We start from the raw sequence: 17952 nt of genomic DNA on the forward strand, positions 1-17952 counted from the left end.
GTCCACCATTCTCCCTTACTGCCTCCACTGCATGAAGCCTGCTGTGCCCAGGCTTGGGCTCCCAAGACCCCCTCATGAGCCGTGCACACACGGAAACCCACCCACCCTCCTTCCTCCTGCAGACTCTACCTGAGGGACGCTGCGTGCTGGCAACGCCCTCCTCAAGGAAAGGAGGGTCCTTGCCAAAGGTTACTTAGTAAGTTTCCCCATCCTGCCTTCCGATCCAAAGTCCACTGGGATTTTGTTCCGTGTTGGGGAGGAGGGTGATGCTGCTAGGGCAGAAACTGGGCACAAGCCAGGGAGAGGTGTGGTCCCAGGAATTCCCCCCCGCCCCAGGGCATGCAACAGACTAAGACCACCGCAGTCCCCACCAGCAGCGGCTAGGGCTTTAATTCTCCCTGGAACATTCTCCCTGGAGAATGAAAGAGCCAGGTCTGTGCTTGGGTGGCAGGGCAGCGAAAGCCTGGGCCAGGGTAGGCTGGCTTGACCTTCTCCAGAGCCCTGCTCCTGCCCTAATCTGCTACAGAAGAGTATGATGAGCCTGGGCTGCCTTAGGAGACTGTAGAATTATCTGTACACACCCACCCCAGCCCAAGCTTTAAATCTGCTAACCCACTTGGGAATTTCTGGGCCTTTACTCATTGGGTCTCACATCCCTGGTTTAGAGGTCCATGGACTCCGTTCAGAAAGGCCCTCCCCACGGAAGAGTAAGCCAAGACACATTTGTTATTTCAATAAACACTGAATCTCTACATGTGCTAGAGCCCGTGCTCAGAACTATGGTCACAGGCAGACAGGGAAGTAGCCTGCTCCCGAGATCTGACCTGGAGAGTGAGCATAGCTGACCATGGCGCGGACACTGCAGGCAGGGACTGTTCTGGCCTCCGTGACCCTAATGCCAGGGTAGGGGACCTGCTCTCCCACTGCTTGCTAAGGGCACGTACCCGGCTCTTCCTGGTATTACTAGCCTTATTCTTGGGGCATGAGCCACAGGCGGTGAGGTGGCACAGGACACAGCAGGTATCCTCAAGTTCAAATCCACGGGAGGCTCTGGCCTATAGTCTGCAGAACCCGGGTGAGTCCCTTCCTCCTGACTGGCCTCAGTCTTCCATCCCTAAAATGAGGCCAGAGAGGGGTATCCAGTGGACCCAGCCCGGCTCTTGGCCCCCTTTCAGCGGCCAGTCCCAGGCCCCCAGGCTCTCTCACTGAAGGAATGAGTTCAGTCAGTGGAATTTAGAAAGAACACAGGCTTTGGAGTCCGAGAAAAAATCGGAGTGTGAGTTACCTTGGGAAGTCATTTTAATGTCTCTGAGTCTGTTGCCTCATCTGTAAACTGGGGCCACTACCATGTGCCTCACTGGGCCCCGCGGAGGACCAAATGAGGTGGTGCGTGTGCAGCACCCAGCGCACGGTAAGTGTGTAACAAGTAAGTAGCAGCCTCATTGTTGTTGGGTTGTCATTGTTGCGGCTCTCCTCTGAAAAGGACAGAATGCACCTGGGGAGGGCTGATGCGAGGAGTCAAATGTGAAAGTATCTGCTGAGCTTCTAACAGCCGAGCAGGGCCTACCATGGTGCCCGGCATGTCCTCATAGCTGATAGCCGTTCACATTCACTGAGCAACACGTCCATCTTGCAGAGGGGGAAACTAAGGTACAGAAAGGTCATGTGGCAAAAACAATGGCCCCAGGGCCTATGCTCTTCCCCGTACGCTCTGACCCCAGCTCCTGTTCCCTAAGCGCTTCTCCTTTTGCCATCTTCCCCTACCTCAACAACTTGAGGCAGCAAGGCCGACTCACAACCTGCTCCCGGGAACTAGATCTCCCAACCACAATGAGGAGAGGCCCGTGTGCAGCGAAAGCCAGGAGACCAAATGTCCACCTGCAGAGCTGTCCCTGTGAACTGTCCCTGGCTGGCTTCTGCCTCCAACCTGGGCACCCGCTGCTGTGCCTCGGTGGCATCAGCCTGACCTGAGGTGGCTGCCGATGTACAGGGTGGCCAAGGGCCAAGACCGTCTCCCTTCCTGGCTGCAGTCCAACCAGCCACATGCCGGCCTAGGATTTCAGGCTTCAGGGAACAATCCCCAACCCACTGTGCTTGTGCCAGCTGCAGGGTCAGGCTGGGTCCTGACTTCCCGAGTTCCTGGCCAGCATTCAGCACAGAGCCACCAATTCAGATATCTGGAGGCCAGCCCTGTGACCTTGACTGCTAGGTATAGTGCCTCCTGAGTCTACTTGCTGCTTGACCTGCTGGGTTTGGGCCCAGGCCACCACAACAGAGGGTCAGCGGAGGTAAGACCGGACTGAAATGCTGATTTTGCTGCTGTCTCCTGTGAGATCTAGGGCAAGGCCAATCTCCTCTCTGGGCCTCAGCTTCCCTGTTTCTAAAAATGGGCACCAGGGTTTGACAAGGTCAGTGTTACTCAGTGTGGTCTGCAGAATGGTACTGATCCACGTACTTCTTGTTACTGGTTTGCAATGCGATGAGCAGCAAAATCAAGTGTTTGGAAACTTTTTGACATTGCCATGATACCCAAGCTATTTGACATTGCCATGATACCCAAGCCCAAGACCAGTGGACTGGTCTTACCGCATATGAACTGGGTACAAGGCTGGTTCCGGCGTTAGCAAACCAGCATGGGAAATCACATGTAGTGAGAGTTTTATAAAAGCATAAGGCCCTTCACCACAGGTGGTTTAAGAAGTCCTGCTCTAAAGGTTCTTGTTTCCATGAGAACCCACTAACTAGTCCTCCATCACCCAAACTGTTCCCTCTTTACTGTTCCTGCCTTAGAGAATGGGCACCACCATTCACCTGTTTGCCTGAACCAGTATAAGCTGAAAGAGCTTACCTGGCTGGTACCAGGAAACACTACCAATGGAGAACAAACAGCTTTGAAATGATCTGGTGACGTTTCTAAATTCCAAGACCAGAAAGAGAAATCCTGCTTGTTTCCATAAAGAAACTTTAGAGAATCAGCTGAGTACGGCGCTTCCTACTACATTAATGTTGGGATGACAAAGCATCACTCTCAAGTTTCTGGAGAAGGACTGTTAGCCTAGAATTCTCTGCTTCAGAAAAGGTGACTCAAATGTGAGGGCAAATATTTTCAGACTTAGAAAGCCTAAGAAACTATACCACGCACAGACCCTTTCTGGAAAAATTACTCAAGAGAGTTCTCCAGAAAAAAAAAATGAATCCAAGTCAAGGAGTCAAGAATGAGATGGTGTGGTGTCCGAGAGACGGGCGAGCAATGAAGCCAGAAACATGTATATACCTAACTACTGATAACATAACTGAGGAGTTAAATGCAATTTAAATAAATGACTCTTAAAACATAACAGGATGAGGGGCGCCTGGGTGGCTCAGTTGGTTAAGCGACTGCCTTCGGCTCGGGTCATGATCCTGGAGTCCCGGGATCGAGTCCCACATCGGGCTCCCTGCTCAGCGGGGAGTCTGCTTCTCCCTCTAACCCTCTTCCCTCTCGTGCTCTCTATCTCTCATTCTCTCTCAAATAAATAAATAACATCTTAAAAAAATATAACAGGATGAATGTCTAAAAATGATAATAATCACAAACCAAAATTCCAGATGATTTCAACCATCCCTGGGAGGCACGGAGGAAAGCAAAGGGAAGTATGGGCTAGCTGACACATTTGCTATGAGTAGTAGGTGGTGAGGACAAACTATTCTCGATCTGGTGTCATGCCTGATATGGAAATATGTTTATGGAAAAGGTAAGGGTAAAACCCTGGCAGACTAGAATGAAGGTGTAGAATTTCAGAGGAAATTTTGCGGAATACTGGGAGGGCAGCCTTGGGATGTGTGCAGTGATTGTCGCTTACCATAAAGCTACAATAATTAAGTCCCAACCTGCTGTAGGAATAGACAGTTAATGGGGGGGTAAAATTTGAAAAATAAGCCAAACAGTTTAAGGGGGGTGAATATTATATAATCCTGTGGTGAATACCACAACCCCAAAGGCAAAAAAAAAAAAAAAAACCTCAAAAATTTATAGATATATTAGTCATCAGAAAAATGCAATTCAAAACCACAGTGAGCTACAATTTCAAACCCACCAGGATGGCTATCATTTTAAAAATGGGAAAATAACAAGTGTTATCCGAGAGGATGCGGAGAAAGTGGAACCCTAATACACTGATGGTGGGGATATGAAACCACACAGCCCCTCTTGAAAACAGTCTAGCGAGTCCTCCAAAAGTTACACATAGAGTTGCCATTTGGCCCTGGGATTCTACAGCGAGGTATATATTCAAGAGAAGTGAATACATATATGTCCACACAAAAACCTGCACACAAGCATTTATGGCAGCATTATTCATAGTAGCTAAAAGGTAGAACAACTCAAATGTTCATCGATGGATGACTGGATAAATAAAATGCGGTATATCCATGGATCCATGCATCCATGAAATATTATTCAGCCATAGAGAGAAATGAAGTACTGTTACGTGCTACCATATGGATGAACCCTGAAAACATGATGCGAAGTGAAAGAAGCTGGCCACCAAACACCAAATATCATAGGATTCCATTGATATGAACTGTCCAGAATAGGCAGATCTATAGAGACAAGAAAGTGTCTCAGTGGTTGCCTTGGGTTGGAGGAGATGGGGCATGACAGCTATGGGGTATGGTTTCTTTTGGAGAGTCTAATATTGCTTGTGGTGACTGTTGCACAAGTCTGTGAAATACACCAAAAAAAAAAAAAAAACCCACACTGAATGAATGGATTCTATGACATATGAATAATATCTCAAAAAGCTACTATCAAAACAATTTATAGAAAAAAAACAATTTATAGACATGACAGACTACCTATCGATCTGAAACATCTAGTTTCAAAGAAAAATAAATAAAACACAAACATCCTAATTATACAGACAGCTCTTGTCAGCTAATAATTAAACTATAAGCAGCCCAATTTAAAAAATGTGCAAAATGACTCACAAAACAGGCAACATAAGTGATTAAAGGCATATAAATAAATACTCAACATCTCTAGTAATCAAAGAAATTAACCCCCGTCAAAGTGTAACAATGCAGTGTTGGTGAGGGTGTGGGAAAATGGGCATTCTCTCACCTAGACTCTCAGTTTGCTTGGGACTAAGGGGTTTCTCAGCAAGCAGGACTTTCTGTGCTAAAAAGGGAAAGTCCTGGGGTGCTTGGGTAGCTCAGTCGGTTAAGTGTCCGACTCTTGGTTTCAGCTCAGGTCATGATCTCAGGGTCTTGAGATCAAGCCCTGCATTGGGTTCCGCACTCAGTGCAGAGTCTGCTTGAGATTCTCTCTCTCTCTCTCTCTCTCCCTCTCCCACTGCCCCTTCCTCTGCTCGTGTTTTCTCTCTCTCTCTCTCTCTCTAAAATAAATAAAATCTTTAAAGTACTGTCATAAATCAGTACAGCCATTCCAGGGAGTCACTTAGTAATAGATACCGAGAACCTTTTTTACAAAGATATACCTTCTGGCTCAGAAAGTCTACTACCTGGAACTTATTCTAACAATATTCATTCATTCAACAAATATTTGTGGAGGGTCAAACATGTACGTTGGATGATGCTGGGGATACCAAGATATGCCTCTAAGGAATTTTTTTTTTTAAGATTTTATTTATTTGAGAGAGAGAGAATGAGAGATAGAGAGCACGAGAGGGAAGAGGGTCAGAGGGAGAAGCAGACTACCTGCTGAGCAGGGAGCCCGATGTGGGACTCGATCCCGGGACTCCAGGATCATGACCTGAGCCGAAGGCAGTCGCTTAACCAACTGAGCCACCCAGGCGCCCTCTAAGGATTTTTTTTTTTTAAGATTTTATTTATTTATTTGACAGAGAGAGGGAACACAAGCAGGGGGAGTGGGAGAGGGAGAAGCAGACTCCCCACTGAGCAGGGAGCCTGATGCGGGGCTCGATCCCAGGACCCTGGGATCATGACCCAATCTGAAGGCAGACGCCTAACAACTGAGCCACCCAGGCGCCCCTGCCTCTAAGGATTTTTATCTAAGGTTTCTGTAAAATGAAAAATTGGAGGGGCGCCTGGGCGGCTCAGTCAGTTGAGCACCTGGTTCTGGTTTTAGCTCAGGTCATGATCTAACGGGTCATGAGATCGAGCCTCCGTCGGGGCTCCCTGCTTAGCAGGGAATCTGCTTGAGATTCTCTCCCTCTGCCCCTCCTCCCACTCATGCTTGTTCTCTCTCTCTCTCAAATAAATAAATAAATCTTAAAAAAAAAATTGGAAACAACCTAAATGTTGAACTATTGGAGATTATTTATTTTTATTTTTTTTAAAAGATTTTATTGATTTATTTGACAGAGAGAGACAGCGAGAGAGGGAACACAAGCAGGGGGAGTGGGAGAGTGAGAAGCAGGCTTCCCGCTGAGCAGGGAGCCCGACGCGGGGCTCGATCCCAGGACCCTGGGATCATGACCAGAGCCGAAGGCAGACGCTCGACGACTGAGCCACCCAGGCGCCCCTACTGGAGATTATTTAGATAAAATTATTTCACCTACACGATGAAATACTCCCCAAGTGCTAAAAATGATGCTGTAGAATATTTATTGACATGGAAACATGGATACACTACACATTGCTGAATGGAAAAAAACAAGTTAGAAAGTTGTGTGCACCAGTAGCCCCAATTTGCAAAGTAGATATATGTGTATATAAACAAATGCCTGGCAGGATATACCCCAAAATGTTAAAAGTGGTTATCTCTGAGTGTTGGGATTAAAAGTGAACTTCATTTCCTTCTTCTGGTTCAACTGTATTAAATGTTTTCTTCATATTAAACACCAATCACTTTTTGTAACAACACAACAAAAGTCAACTGCCTTTAAAACACAAACCAACACCTGTCATAGCTCCATTGGTAGAAGCCCCGAGGAGGAGGGTTGCAGAAAGTCAAGCCTGTGCCCGTGCTGGATCTGGTGATGACAGCTCCTGTGACTAAGTACCTACTACACGCCAGGGACTTCGCACAGTCCAACCCCTCGAATGTTCCCAAGAATCCAGTGAGCTAGGGGTCATCATCTCATTTGACAGATGCTAGGTGACCCACCACTAATTGTGCAGCTACTGAGAAGGAGAGCTGGGATTTGAACCTTAGCTAGGTCTCCTTGTTCCTAAGGGAGGGTGGAGAAAGGTCCTGGGCTAGTAGGCCCTCTGTCCTGTAGGCCCTTGTCCGCCGTCCCTGCAGATAGGCCAGGAGGCGAGGCAGAAGAACAAGTCAGCAAGGGTGGGGACACCAGCAAAGGGAGGGCGTGGCGCTGGAAGGCCTGCCGGCAGAGGTCTGGGCTTGGGGCAGACTAGCCGGTGCTCCTCGCCTGCTGGGCGACTCTCAGGAAGCAACCACATCCGGCCCCAGGAGTTCCCAGGCCCTGTGCACGCCCAGAGGCAGTGAGAGAAAGCCTCCCGAGGCCTGCAGCTGCCCTGCTGAAACAGCGGGAGGAAAAGAGCCTACGAGCTGGGGCCTTCGCCCTGGGCTCGGCCACTGCTGGCCAGTCCTCTCCCCTCTCGGGGCCTGCAGGGCCTCCTCTCCTGTGGGTGGACGGGGTGTGAGGGCTGATGGCTCCGGGACCCTCCCAGATCTAAATCCTCTGAGCCTCTGGCCCTTCCTCACAGAGGGCCTGGCAGGAAGAGGAAGGGGGCGAGGTGCCCCACCCAGCTCCCCAAGGATCCCCCTCCTCTTCCCCTCAGCTCCATTCCCACCACTATTTTTAGAACAGAGCACAGGGAGCATCTCCACCAGTCCTGCCACGCTCAGAGCCCCAGGTAAAATAGCTGCCCATTCATTCTGCTCCAGCAGGAACACACCAGGAATTTATAGACCGGCCAGCCCGCTAGACAACCTCTCCCCACGCCATTAGCCAGGCCATTTCTCACTATGTCCATGACAGCCCAAAGTGGTGACTTACTTTTCCAGCTGAGTGAGACAAGGAGGGCATCTCTAGGACATCTGTGCTACCCACCCCCGCCCCCCACCCCCCGCCCCCAACCTGGCCGACTGTTCAAAAGTCCCCGAAGAGGAACACTGGCCTAGAAGCTAGAGGTTTGGGGCCTACTTCCGGTTCTAGCACCAAATGGTTGGCCCTTGGCCAGGTTCTTGCCCCTCTCTTGGTCTTGGTTTCTATAAATCAGCTTGTTCATCAACCGGTATCAGTGTGGGAGGAGGGAGGATTTTCAGTTCCACATTCAAAGTTTCAATGGTTCCATCAAAATTCTAGTCATTCATAAAATAAACACTGTATTCATCGGCTTTTGGATATGTGCTGAGTTGTGTTCCCAGAGTCGGTCTGAGAGTTGATTATGGGTCTCAGAATGCATTCCCCCACTGAAAACTCTTGTTATAAACGGTGGTCAGCTCCTCAGGCTAGCCTACTTAACCCTGAATGTTCTTCCACAAGGAACAACAGCCAAGAGCTATCGCAGAAAGCCGCTCACATTTGAAAGACACTGTCCTAGGAAATTTACCTGGAGTAGTGTTTGAGTGAAAGAAGATATACATTAAAGGCAATGAAAAAAAAGTCAGTGGTGACTTCTGGGGAAAAGTCTGAAGGAGATTTCTGACCACACGAGAAACGAAAGGCACTGCATATTGATCACCACAAATTCCACTTGAAAGAGCCGACCCACTCGTGGGAAAGGTTAAAGAACATATATATGTGAAGTTCAAACAAAAGAGTCTGGTGAGTAGAAAGGAAGAAGGAAGAGAGGAGGATTTGGGGCTGGAAAGCTCTTTGTACTGGCTTCCCAGGGGCCGGCCTGGAAGGAGGCACCTCTGGGTGGGGAGGAGACAGCAGTGTACCTATAACTTGTGTACCTGTGACGGGGATCCCTTCCCGTACAAGATCCGTTAGGTATACCTTATGTGTCACGAGTCCATGATGAATATTAACCACGTACAGCATTTGCATATATCCACCGCGCATACACTCTTGTTTCAGTGTGACGACCAAAACGTCTGTTTTCTTTCTTCCTTTAACCTGCTGTTAAGAGTCCTGAGGCTTTGAGGATGACTCCTGGAGCCCATTTAGACTGAACTGCCTCATTTTTCTTGGTAAAGAAACAGATGATCAGAGAGAGAAAGGAATTTGCCCCAAGTCACACAGTGAGTTATGGGCACCATCAGGATTGGAACTAAGATTTTCAGAATCCTACTCTGGTTTTCTCTGAGGGCAAGGAGTTCAGTGAGAGGGGAGGCCACAAACCTGGGGAAGAGAACCATGGGAACAGCTCTGGTCAGTTTGTCCTTTGCCTCTGAGGATGCCAGGAGTCAGCACAGAATACGGTAGTATCCATGACCCTGAAATGAGCCTGGCCAGATGGGGATCCAGGCTCTGGTCTCACCACATGGAGGCGCAACAGAGAAAGCTCTCAGCCAAGACAGGAGATTTGACTCGGCCACTAACTTGTCCCATGACTGTGGCCAGGTCACTTCCCTTGAGTGACCTTTGAGACTCAGTTTCCTCATTTAAATTCTAGAACAGGAGAGGCTCAAACCACAGGACCCAATTCTATTCTACATCTCCTGAGCACGTACTAAGGATGGGGCAGTAACAGAATAAGAAATAGATAAGATATGAGCACCACTGGCTCCCAAGGAGCTCACAGTCTTGCAGATGAGACATATCTGCTTAACACACTGTGCTAAGGATGAACAAAATACCATGGAAACACAGAGAAGGAAGCAATGACTTCTGGTGCACCTTTGATACACGCCCGAGAGCGGTGTCTCAGGAGAGGGGCCAAGCCTTAAAGGTTGAGGACTGCAGGGACAGCAAAGAAGGGCAGGCAACAGCAGGTGGAACAGCCGAAACATGAACGTGCACAGTGAGTCTGGAGAAGGGTTGAAATAACCCAGTGCGGCCAGGCTGTAGCCACGCAGCAGGGGTATGGTGCACCCAGGGAGAGCCTTGAGAGCCAAGTGGAGACCTGGGCTTTACTCTGACAACAGCCTCCCATATGGTCTGAAGCAGCTTGGATGGTCTGTGATTGCCAGAAAGCAGTAATACAGAGCGATCCAAGGCAGGTGCTCTGGAGCTGGGCTGCCAGGGTCCAATCCTTGCCACCCCAGCTGTGTGACCTTGGGCAAGTTTCTTAACTTCTCTAAGACTCGGCGTCTTTGTCTACCAGTTGGGTGTAAGGAAGGTAGATGCGTAATGGGGATAATGAACCTCATGAGGGCTGGAGTGAGGGTTAAAGAGACCACAGAGGTCACAGCGTAGGCGCTCACCGGACTACCTTGTGTTATTGTTTTACCTTTAAACCAAGTATCTGGGAACAACTGCAGGATGGTGGTCCTGTTTGGAGAAAGGCTTGAGGGAAGATAAGGTCAAGACACGGATGGAGGGTCAGGTTGTGCTGTCTTCATTAAGAACTAAAACAGGAAGCGCACCATGGTGGAGGAGAAGAGCAACATGGTGGAGTGGGCAGTCTGTCCAGAGCCAGGTGGGCAGCAAGCAGGGGAGAGGAGAAGGCTGGAGAGACTGGAAAACACCTGAGCCTTTTAGGGAAAAGAGTCTGCTTCCTGGGGGGCATATCTGAAATCCAGTCCAGCTGATTCCCAGTTACTTGGGGTAAGATTTAGAGATTTAGAACTAGTCAGTTAGCAAAATCTGGGCCCAGAATGCAGAGCAGACTCTCTCCCCACCTTTGACAGGGCTCGGGTCAAAGGCCTGCTTCCAAGACTCAGGTCCTAATCCTGTAGCTGTCCCTTTCTGCCTTTGGCCACCGTTCCATTGCTGCTGGGTACCCAATACTGTGGTCTGCTGATCCTCTTGAATTCCAGACTCGAAAGAGAAAGGGGCATCAGCCAACTGTCCCAGTGCTCCCCGAAAGCCTGTCTTCAGGAACTCTCTCTTGCCCTTCATATCAAATCTGGTGTGACGCTCTTGAGCTTTTCCGGGCCACCCCTCAGACATATGAACTCTGGAAGCTTACTCTCCACTATGTGGAGAATAAGACATCTCACTCATTTGTCCTAAAGCACCTCCTCTAGAGCTAAAAGGTCCACAGCTTCCACATGCACGATATCATCCTCCTGCCTCTTCCAGAAGGAGATGACTGATTTCTCTGCTTCCACCCCCAAAAGGCAAACCTTGGCATCTGGGAAGAGCAGTGGCTTAGGTTGAAAGGCTTTGGCTTGAAGACTAGCTTGGCCTCTTGCCTGCTGTGTGACCTTGGATAAGTCATTTAACTTCTCTGAGTCTCAGTCCCTTTCATCCATACAGTGAGGCTGCTCAAGGCCCGGGGAGATAATAATGCCTGGGGACCCCGGCTGCCATCCCGGAAGGCCCTGCTGTCCCTGTGAGGCACCCTCCCACAGAGAGCCTCCGCCCTCACTCTGCAGACCCCACTTGGGGCCGTGTGTGAGAAATGAGGGATTTGGTGGCTGAACTGATGAAAACATTTTAAATAAAGGATTAAAACAAACAAACAAGACATACTTAAAGAAATGTCATCATTATTTCCAACAGGTCCCAGCTCCCAAAGGGTCAAAAGGCCAGGCCAGCAGACACCCAGCAAGGCTACTTACAGGAGGGACAGAGTTTCAAAAAGACCCAGCGCCTGCGACCTAAGAAAGCACGGGATCCAAGGGTGTGAGGGGAACTTCAAGGATCACTTTGTATTCAAATCGCACAGATGGCCTTTCCAACAATAAATGGTGTGCTCCCGTCCTCCCGGCTCCCAGGCCCCAGACACCAAACCAAGACAATTGGACCATCAGGAAAGAGACCATTGTGTAGGCTTCTTAGCATGATTTACGTGGAGGGTGGGGCCCAGCTGTGTTTCCCGTGATTATGACTCTCAGACGCAGTTTCCATAGCGTGTCCATCATCCCGGACGGCGGGGACAGACTGGGACGCTGAAGAGCTCCAGCCACCCGGTCATATTTCATCTTCTCGAGCCCGTGGAGCCCAGTGAATTGTTTCATCGATTTGAGAGGCAGAGCACCGATGGCACTGTGGCTCACCACAGTCCCCGGCCAGACGGGCCCGGGCCCTCCAGGAGCTGATGTCTGCTCCCCCGGCAGCCGGCCGGGCCTGGGACCCCAACGGGAGCACCACTCAGGTCGGCGGCCGGTCGGGGACAAGCTGGGAGGAGAGCCCTGCCCCCAGGGCTCCGGTGTTGTGTTCGGATTCTCCATGTCCCTGTGGCCAGAGCTCCTGTTGTCCGCACCTATCTGGTGACCAGGTCCCAGAGGGTCAAGCTTGCTGCCTTCCCAGATGGGCGATTCTCCCGTGCCTCACATTCCCCTTAATGTCATTTTGTAAGGGAATCAAATGAAATCAAAGTGCAGCTTGCTGTCTGTGCAGACGCAGCGGCTCCGCCTCTCAGAGTTAACCCTGCGGGCTGAGTCCTGGCCCACAGACACCGTGTAGCGCTAGGCCTGCGGGCCGAGCCGGTTTCCCTGATGCGCTGGGACATCAGCCCGGTCACTGGCCGATACATTCCATCCCCCCTGTTCAGGGGATGTCTGATCTTGCCTACATGGGAGGTCAGGGACGCAGTATTCTCTTCGGGGCCATTCTTGGAGTTCAAGTGGCCACAGCCGCTGAGCAACCTCACCAGGCATAAGAGCCCTCTCTAAAGGCACTGAGAAGGTCTTACAGGACACGATGCAGAGGCCACCCAAGGTCCAGGGGCTTTTCTGGCCTGAGCCATCTCTCCAGCCTCTTTGGCCCCCCTTTTCTATGTAAGTGACCATGGTCCTACATATACCGTTTGTGTTGGAGCTACGTTACTCGGACCTGTGACCTCCGGCTTCCCTCCCTCTAGGTCTTGGCAGTTAGAGAAGGGCATGAGAGCTGAGCAAGCCTGGGCTCCAGGCCGTGAGCAGGCTGGGCTCTAATCACTGTGCCTCAGTAGGTCTTCCTTTAGCTGAGCCACACCTAGCCCTAGTCCCTGAACCTTGGGAGCTCTGCAGAAAGCAAACCAAATCCACTTCCAGAGGGCTGTGTCCCAGCTTCCTGTCGGACCACTCAGCACAGGATGGAGGGATAGCGCAGGCAATCCCTGCTGAGGCCGGGGGGCTGTGAACTTTCCCACCTGGGCCACGTGAAGCCCCTGCTGCTCCCCCCGCCCCTTCCAGGGCCATTGTTAGAACTCGGCCCTGGTGCCCGCCCAGGCCCAGCCAGGAGGCTCTGTGAGGCAGGTTCCAATGCTCACTTGTATCACTGAGAGAACAAGACACAATGGGGCAAGGAATTCTCTCTTCTCATTCCAGAACCTCCACCACAACCCAGGGTCTGGAAAGTCCCATACTTAACCTCCCCAACCACTATCCACTATCCCTATCCCGGACGGGCCACCACTGCTCCTCACCTGGAAGCCTAAAGGGACCCCTTAACCGATCTCTGCACACGCACTTGCGTGCCTCCCTGGGCTCTCTTGTTCTTCCAGAAATGCACCTGAGACCGACTCCCTTTCTCAAAAGCCTCCGATGGCTTCCCGCTGTATCTAGAATGACATCAGCAAAACACTAACCACCACGGCCCTGTGTGATCTGGCCCCCACACACCCACCTGGTCTGCCTCCTCACTCAGCTCCAGCCACGCCGGCCTTTGTTGGCCCGAGCATGCCAAGCTCCTTCCCATCTCAGGTACTCGCCGCAAGCTGTTCTATTTGCCTGCAACACTCCTTCCAAAGTCCTTGACTGGCTAACTCCTTTCTGGCCTGCAGGTCTCAACTTTAAAGTTAGGATATTCCCTGCCCATCCCCCCCCTCCCCACAGTAATATTCTCTCTCAAAGGAATCCTTTTCTTCATAGATGATCAGTTTGCAATCACGTGTGTGTGTGTGTGTGTGTGTGTGTGTGTGTGTGTGTGTGTGTGTTGGTGTTGATCTATTTAATGCTCACTCCCCTACTAGGACTGGTATCTTGATAAGAGCAGAGACCAAGGGGCGCCTGGGTGGCTCAGTCGTTGAGCGTCTGCCTTCGGCTCAGGTCATGATCCCAGGGCCCTGGGATCGAGTCCCGCGCCGGGCTCCCTGCTCGGTGGGGAGCCTGCTTCTCCCTCTGCGCCCTGGCCCTAGTGTTCTCATGCATGCTCTCTCTTTCTCTCAAATAAATAAAATCTTTAAAGAAAAAAAAAGAGCAGAGACCATATCCACCTCATCCTCCACAGAACCCCCAGCTGCTGGCCTAGAGCCTGGCATAAAGCAGATGCCCCCCAAATATCTGCTGGATGAGGGAACCAATGAATGAGAACAGACGAACAAGAGACTGCGTGGAGATGTCTTCTGGCAGCGGAGGCTGATGACATTGTTCTCCGTCAGGGCTGACCTCTGCCAACCTCTCCTATGCCCCCAAGGCGGGCCCTGGAACCACGGGAAGCCCAGATGCTATTTCTCCTCCTTCTTCCTTGTAGGGAAACATCTGAGTCTTCTCCATTTGGGACTTTCCGATGCCAGTCGGCACGTGCCCATAGGGCCTCTCATACCACTGTGGTCCTTCTGATGCCAGTCCACACACACCCGTGGGGCCACTCCCTTCAGATGACCCTAGGCCCACCATCTTGGTCCTCCGTTTTGGGTCCAGTTGAGGTGAGGTTAATGTGTGGTAGGGGATGCCCAAGAAAGGGTTAAGTTGCCAGAAGCAGAGTCCCGCCCTTGGGCTTGCTCAGCCAATCAGAGTCTGTCCTGATGAGGTAAAGCTTCTATCCTGGGTAGCATTGGTTGAGTTGGCCGGCCCCATCTCCTGCTGGAGAGAGCCATAAGGGTGGAGTTTCTGTGGAACCAGACAGAACTGGAATTAGCTCACTGTCTACTCAGGCCAGGGCTGCCTATCTCCAGGACCTGCCCCTGTTCCTTCCTAAGGTGCTCAGACAGACCCTGGCATCACCGGGGCCCCGCCTCTAGCTGACCAGTGGAGATGACAAGGCGTCACATCTGGGAGAAGTCTCAGAGCCAGAGCAGGCCCAGGAGGCCTCAGTTTCCCTGCCTGGGCCCCGGAACACAGCGGGCAGTTACCAGGCAGTGACATGGAGCGATCATCCCATGCGCTCAGGGTAGCAGCATTCAGCTTCAATAAGCAAGGCCACTAGATGAATCTTCCTAAATAAACATAGCTTTAAAATGGTAACAAGAGCAGCTAGTTCACAGAGTTCTTCTTGTGTGCACATGACATGAGCTTACTCGTCACGAGAACCCTGTTAATCCATCCACTTTACTGATGAGAAAACTGAGTCTCAGCAAGGCTCGGTGCCCCACCTGAGGTCACAGAGTGGTAAGAGTTTACACCCCCCACATCACTTGCCGTATCATTTTTGAGCAATCCATTGGCAGATCTGTCTCCGCCCCTGGACTGCGACCTCGCAAGGAAAGAACGTGGCAGATCCGTCCGTGCATTCCCACCGTGGAGTCCAGGGAGCACCCCGACAACGGAGCAGTCCCTGATGCCCTGCACCCCTCGCCTACCTGATGGCTGTCGGAAGCCTACTCTCCTCAGAGCCTTCCCGTGGCCCAGGCCAGCGCTGTGCGTGTGGTGGGGGCTCAGCGGAGGGTCACAGAGTGGATGACGAATGTGTGGCCCGGACCCCACTGGACGGCTCTGAGGACCCAACAGGCACAGCCTTTAAAGCGTGGATCGCCATTCCTGGTCACCTCTGCCCAATGAAAGGAGAGTTCCATAGGACAGGGTCCCATCCATCTCTGTGACCCCAAAGGACCTAACCTAGTGTCTGGCACAGAGGAGGCACTTGTTATGGGTATTTGATTGAAAAACCAAAATAAGATGCACCTGTTTGTCCCTACTGGCTCAGAACCTCAGTGGCCCCAGGCAGGACTACCTGTGAGTTATTCTAGATTAGAAGCATCCCAGCACTCCCCGTGGCAGGGAGTCTAGTAAAAGTTATCCGAGGCAGAAGAAAGGTAGGTTCCCTCCAGGAATAGATCCTGAAGCAAGTAGGCAGAGTTCTGATGAGAAAGAAGGGTGTGGTGAGTGGAAGGAAGCTGGGTCTTAATTCTACAGAGAGAAGGGGAGCTCACACAGGCCAACCCAGGGCAGCCCCGGCCCTAACCGTGGGCACCTCAGAGGGAGCTGGAGAAAGGCAACAGGGCTCCCAGAGAAGGGGTTCAGGCCAGACACTGCCTGCCTCATTGTGTCCACACTGCCCCAGCAACCCCGACAGCAACCCGCAGGTACCCCGGGGACAGCACGGAAAGCCTGTGGCTGCCCCAACAGACCCGGCCGCCATAGGCAGCAGAGTTCACAGCAATCCAGTCCTGGGGGAATCTGCAGGGCAGGGTTCCCCATGGAGACCGCATGACCCCAGGCCCTCCATGATAATCTTCCTTGGGAAGCTTTCAGGATAATCCCAAAGTTCAAAGAGCCAGAGAGAGCCACCTGACCCATGCCTGAGCAGGACCACTGAGCAAGAAGCTGCCAGAGGCCTCACCCGGCTAGTGGCCCACCTGCCTCTCTGTCGTTCTTGGAATCCATCTTCTTCCAATACCTCTGCCTTTCCCAACAAGCATTTCATGTTCATTTATGGTTTGCAGATTTGGGAAGAACTTTTGTGTTCCTTGAGATGGGTGAAGGGTCCCCCATTCCACGGTATCAGCAAACACTGTTGAACAGGGTTGAGAAGGGGCGGCATGGGACTCTCGGGAGTTCCCTTGCAAACCCCTCTTTCCCCAGAGAGGCATCTGAGTTAAGTCTGGGAGCAGCCTGGGCAGAGGTTTCCCCCATGTACAGCAGAAGGCGGAGCATTCTCAGAAAGAACAAAGAAGTAAAAGGCATTTAAGGAAAAAAAAAAAAAAAAGGCATGCTACTCAGGACAAATTAATCAAGCAGGACTCTTTCTGCCTGAAAAGCAAGAAGCTGGGGCCTGAGCTCTGCCTGGTCTTCCCTCTTCTCTCTCCCTGGAGGTCAGCAACCTTAGCAGAAAGGCTGTGGCCCAGCCCTTGGCAAAGACGTTCACGGTCACCTCCGAAGCTGCCGGGACCTGGTGGAGCTGAGCACAGGTGGACGACCGGTGGGCTGGCTGGATGGCCACCAGGCCAAGTTGCTAAGGTTGCTAGAGCCCTCCTGGAACTCCATGGGCCTGGAGAAAATCACACTTACCAGAATTTCTCTCGGGGAGCTTTTTGTAAGGGACCAGAAGGAATAAGTTGCTAAGACTCCTGAAGTGTGTATGGTGGGGTGGGGGTGGGGGAGGTTGGGCTTGGGACCCCAAGGGGCCTGCCTGCCTAACAAAACATGGTTACATAGCTCCCTCCTAAGGATGGTGGGCCAGTGGGGTGCGTAGGTAGGGCTGCGCCCGGGTTCAGTTCTCAGGCAAGGAGGCAATTCTGAGGTTGTCCCAGTGCTCAGGCCCTCCTTCTTTACCCTTTTCCCACCCAACACACAGCTGCTCCATTAAACACACATTTAAAGAGTTTTGATTTGAAGAGGTATCTGTTGCCAGCCCAGGACGCCCATAGGTCTTGGCATGGCCCCGAAGCTGGGCCCCAAACTCTGGGGTCCTTCCAGCATCAGCCAGCCAAATCCACAGCCTGCAGGGCCCAGAGCCTGTCTCAGAAACTCAGACTACCTTCAGCCAAACTGTCCTCCCAACCGAAGATGGAGAGACTGCCCAAGGCACGGAGAAGACAGTTGCCAACACGCTCCAGAGCCTGCAAACTCTGAAGCTGAAGCAGAAAGAATTCTTCCCCCCATACCAGAAGGAGCTAAGCCCAAAATTACAAGAAAGCTGGAGGGCATGAGTTTAGTCATGGATCATCCCAGGGACCGCCCCAGTGAAGAGAATGGCCTGGTTTCTGACTGTGACCAAGCTGGGATCAAGGGTACAAGGCAGCCTACATCCTCGGCAACAGGTCTCTGATCAGTAGAAGACCCAGACAATGGGAGGGTAGCCACAAGTTGCTGGGGCGGAGGTGGGGGCGGGGCGCGCCCCACCGCTGTGGTTGAGCGAGCGCCTGCGGCATCCCAAGCCATGT

The 17952-nt window shown here is 51.6% G+C and overlaps 1 protein-coding gene across 5 annotated transcripts in view; it reads right to left on the reverse strand.

The window, feature by feature from the left end:
* Positions 1-17952, reverse strand: part of RGS3 (regulator of G protein signaling 3) — a 118809-nt gene that overhangs the window by 34313 nt on the left and 66544 nt on the right. For 2 of the 5 annotated variants that reach the window (XM_073876500.1, XM_073876503.1), the window contains one exon: positions 11457-14740. The exons of the other annotated variants lie outside the window; for them this stretch is intronic. In XM_073876500.1, the coding sequence (XP_073732601.1) occupies positions 14633-14740 (108 nt within the window). In that variant the 3' untranslated portion in view covers positions 11457-14632. Of the gene's footprint in view, positions 1-11456; positions 14741-17952 lie in introns of those variants that run through there. 5 annotated transcript variants of the gene reach the window in all.

This window comes from Callorhinus ursinus, unplaced genomic scaffold (genome assembly GCF_003265705.2).
Source record: "Callorhinus ursinus isolate GAN/ISIS: 27379988/994484 unplaced genomic scaffold, GSC_fseal_2.0 scaffold24, whole genome shotgun sequence".
NCBI classification, from domain to species: Eukaryota; Metazoa; Chordata; class Mammalia; order Carnivora; family Otariidae; genus Callorhinus; species Callorhinus ursinus.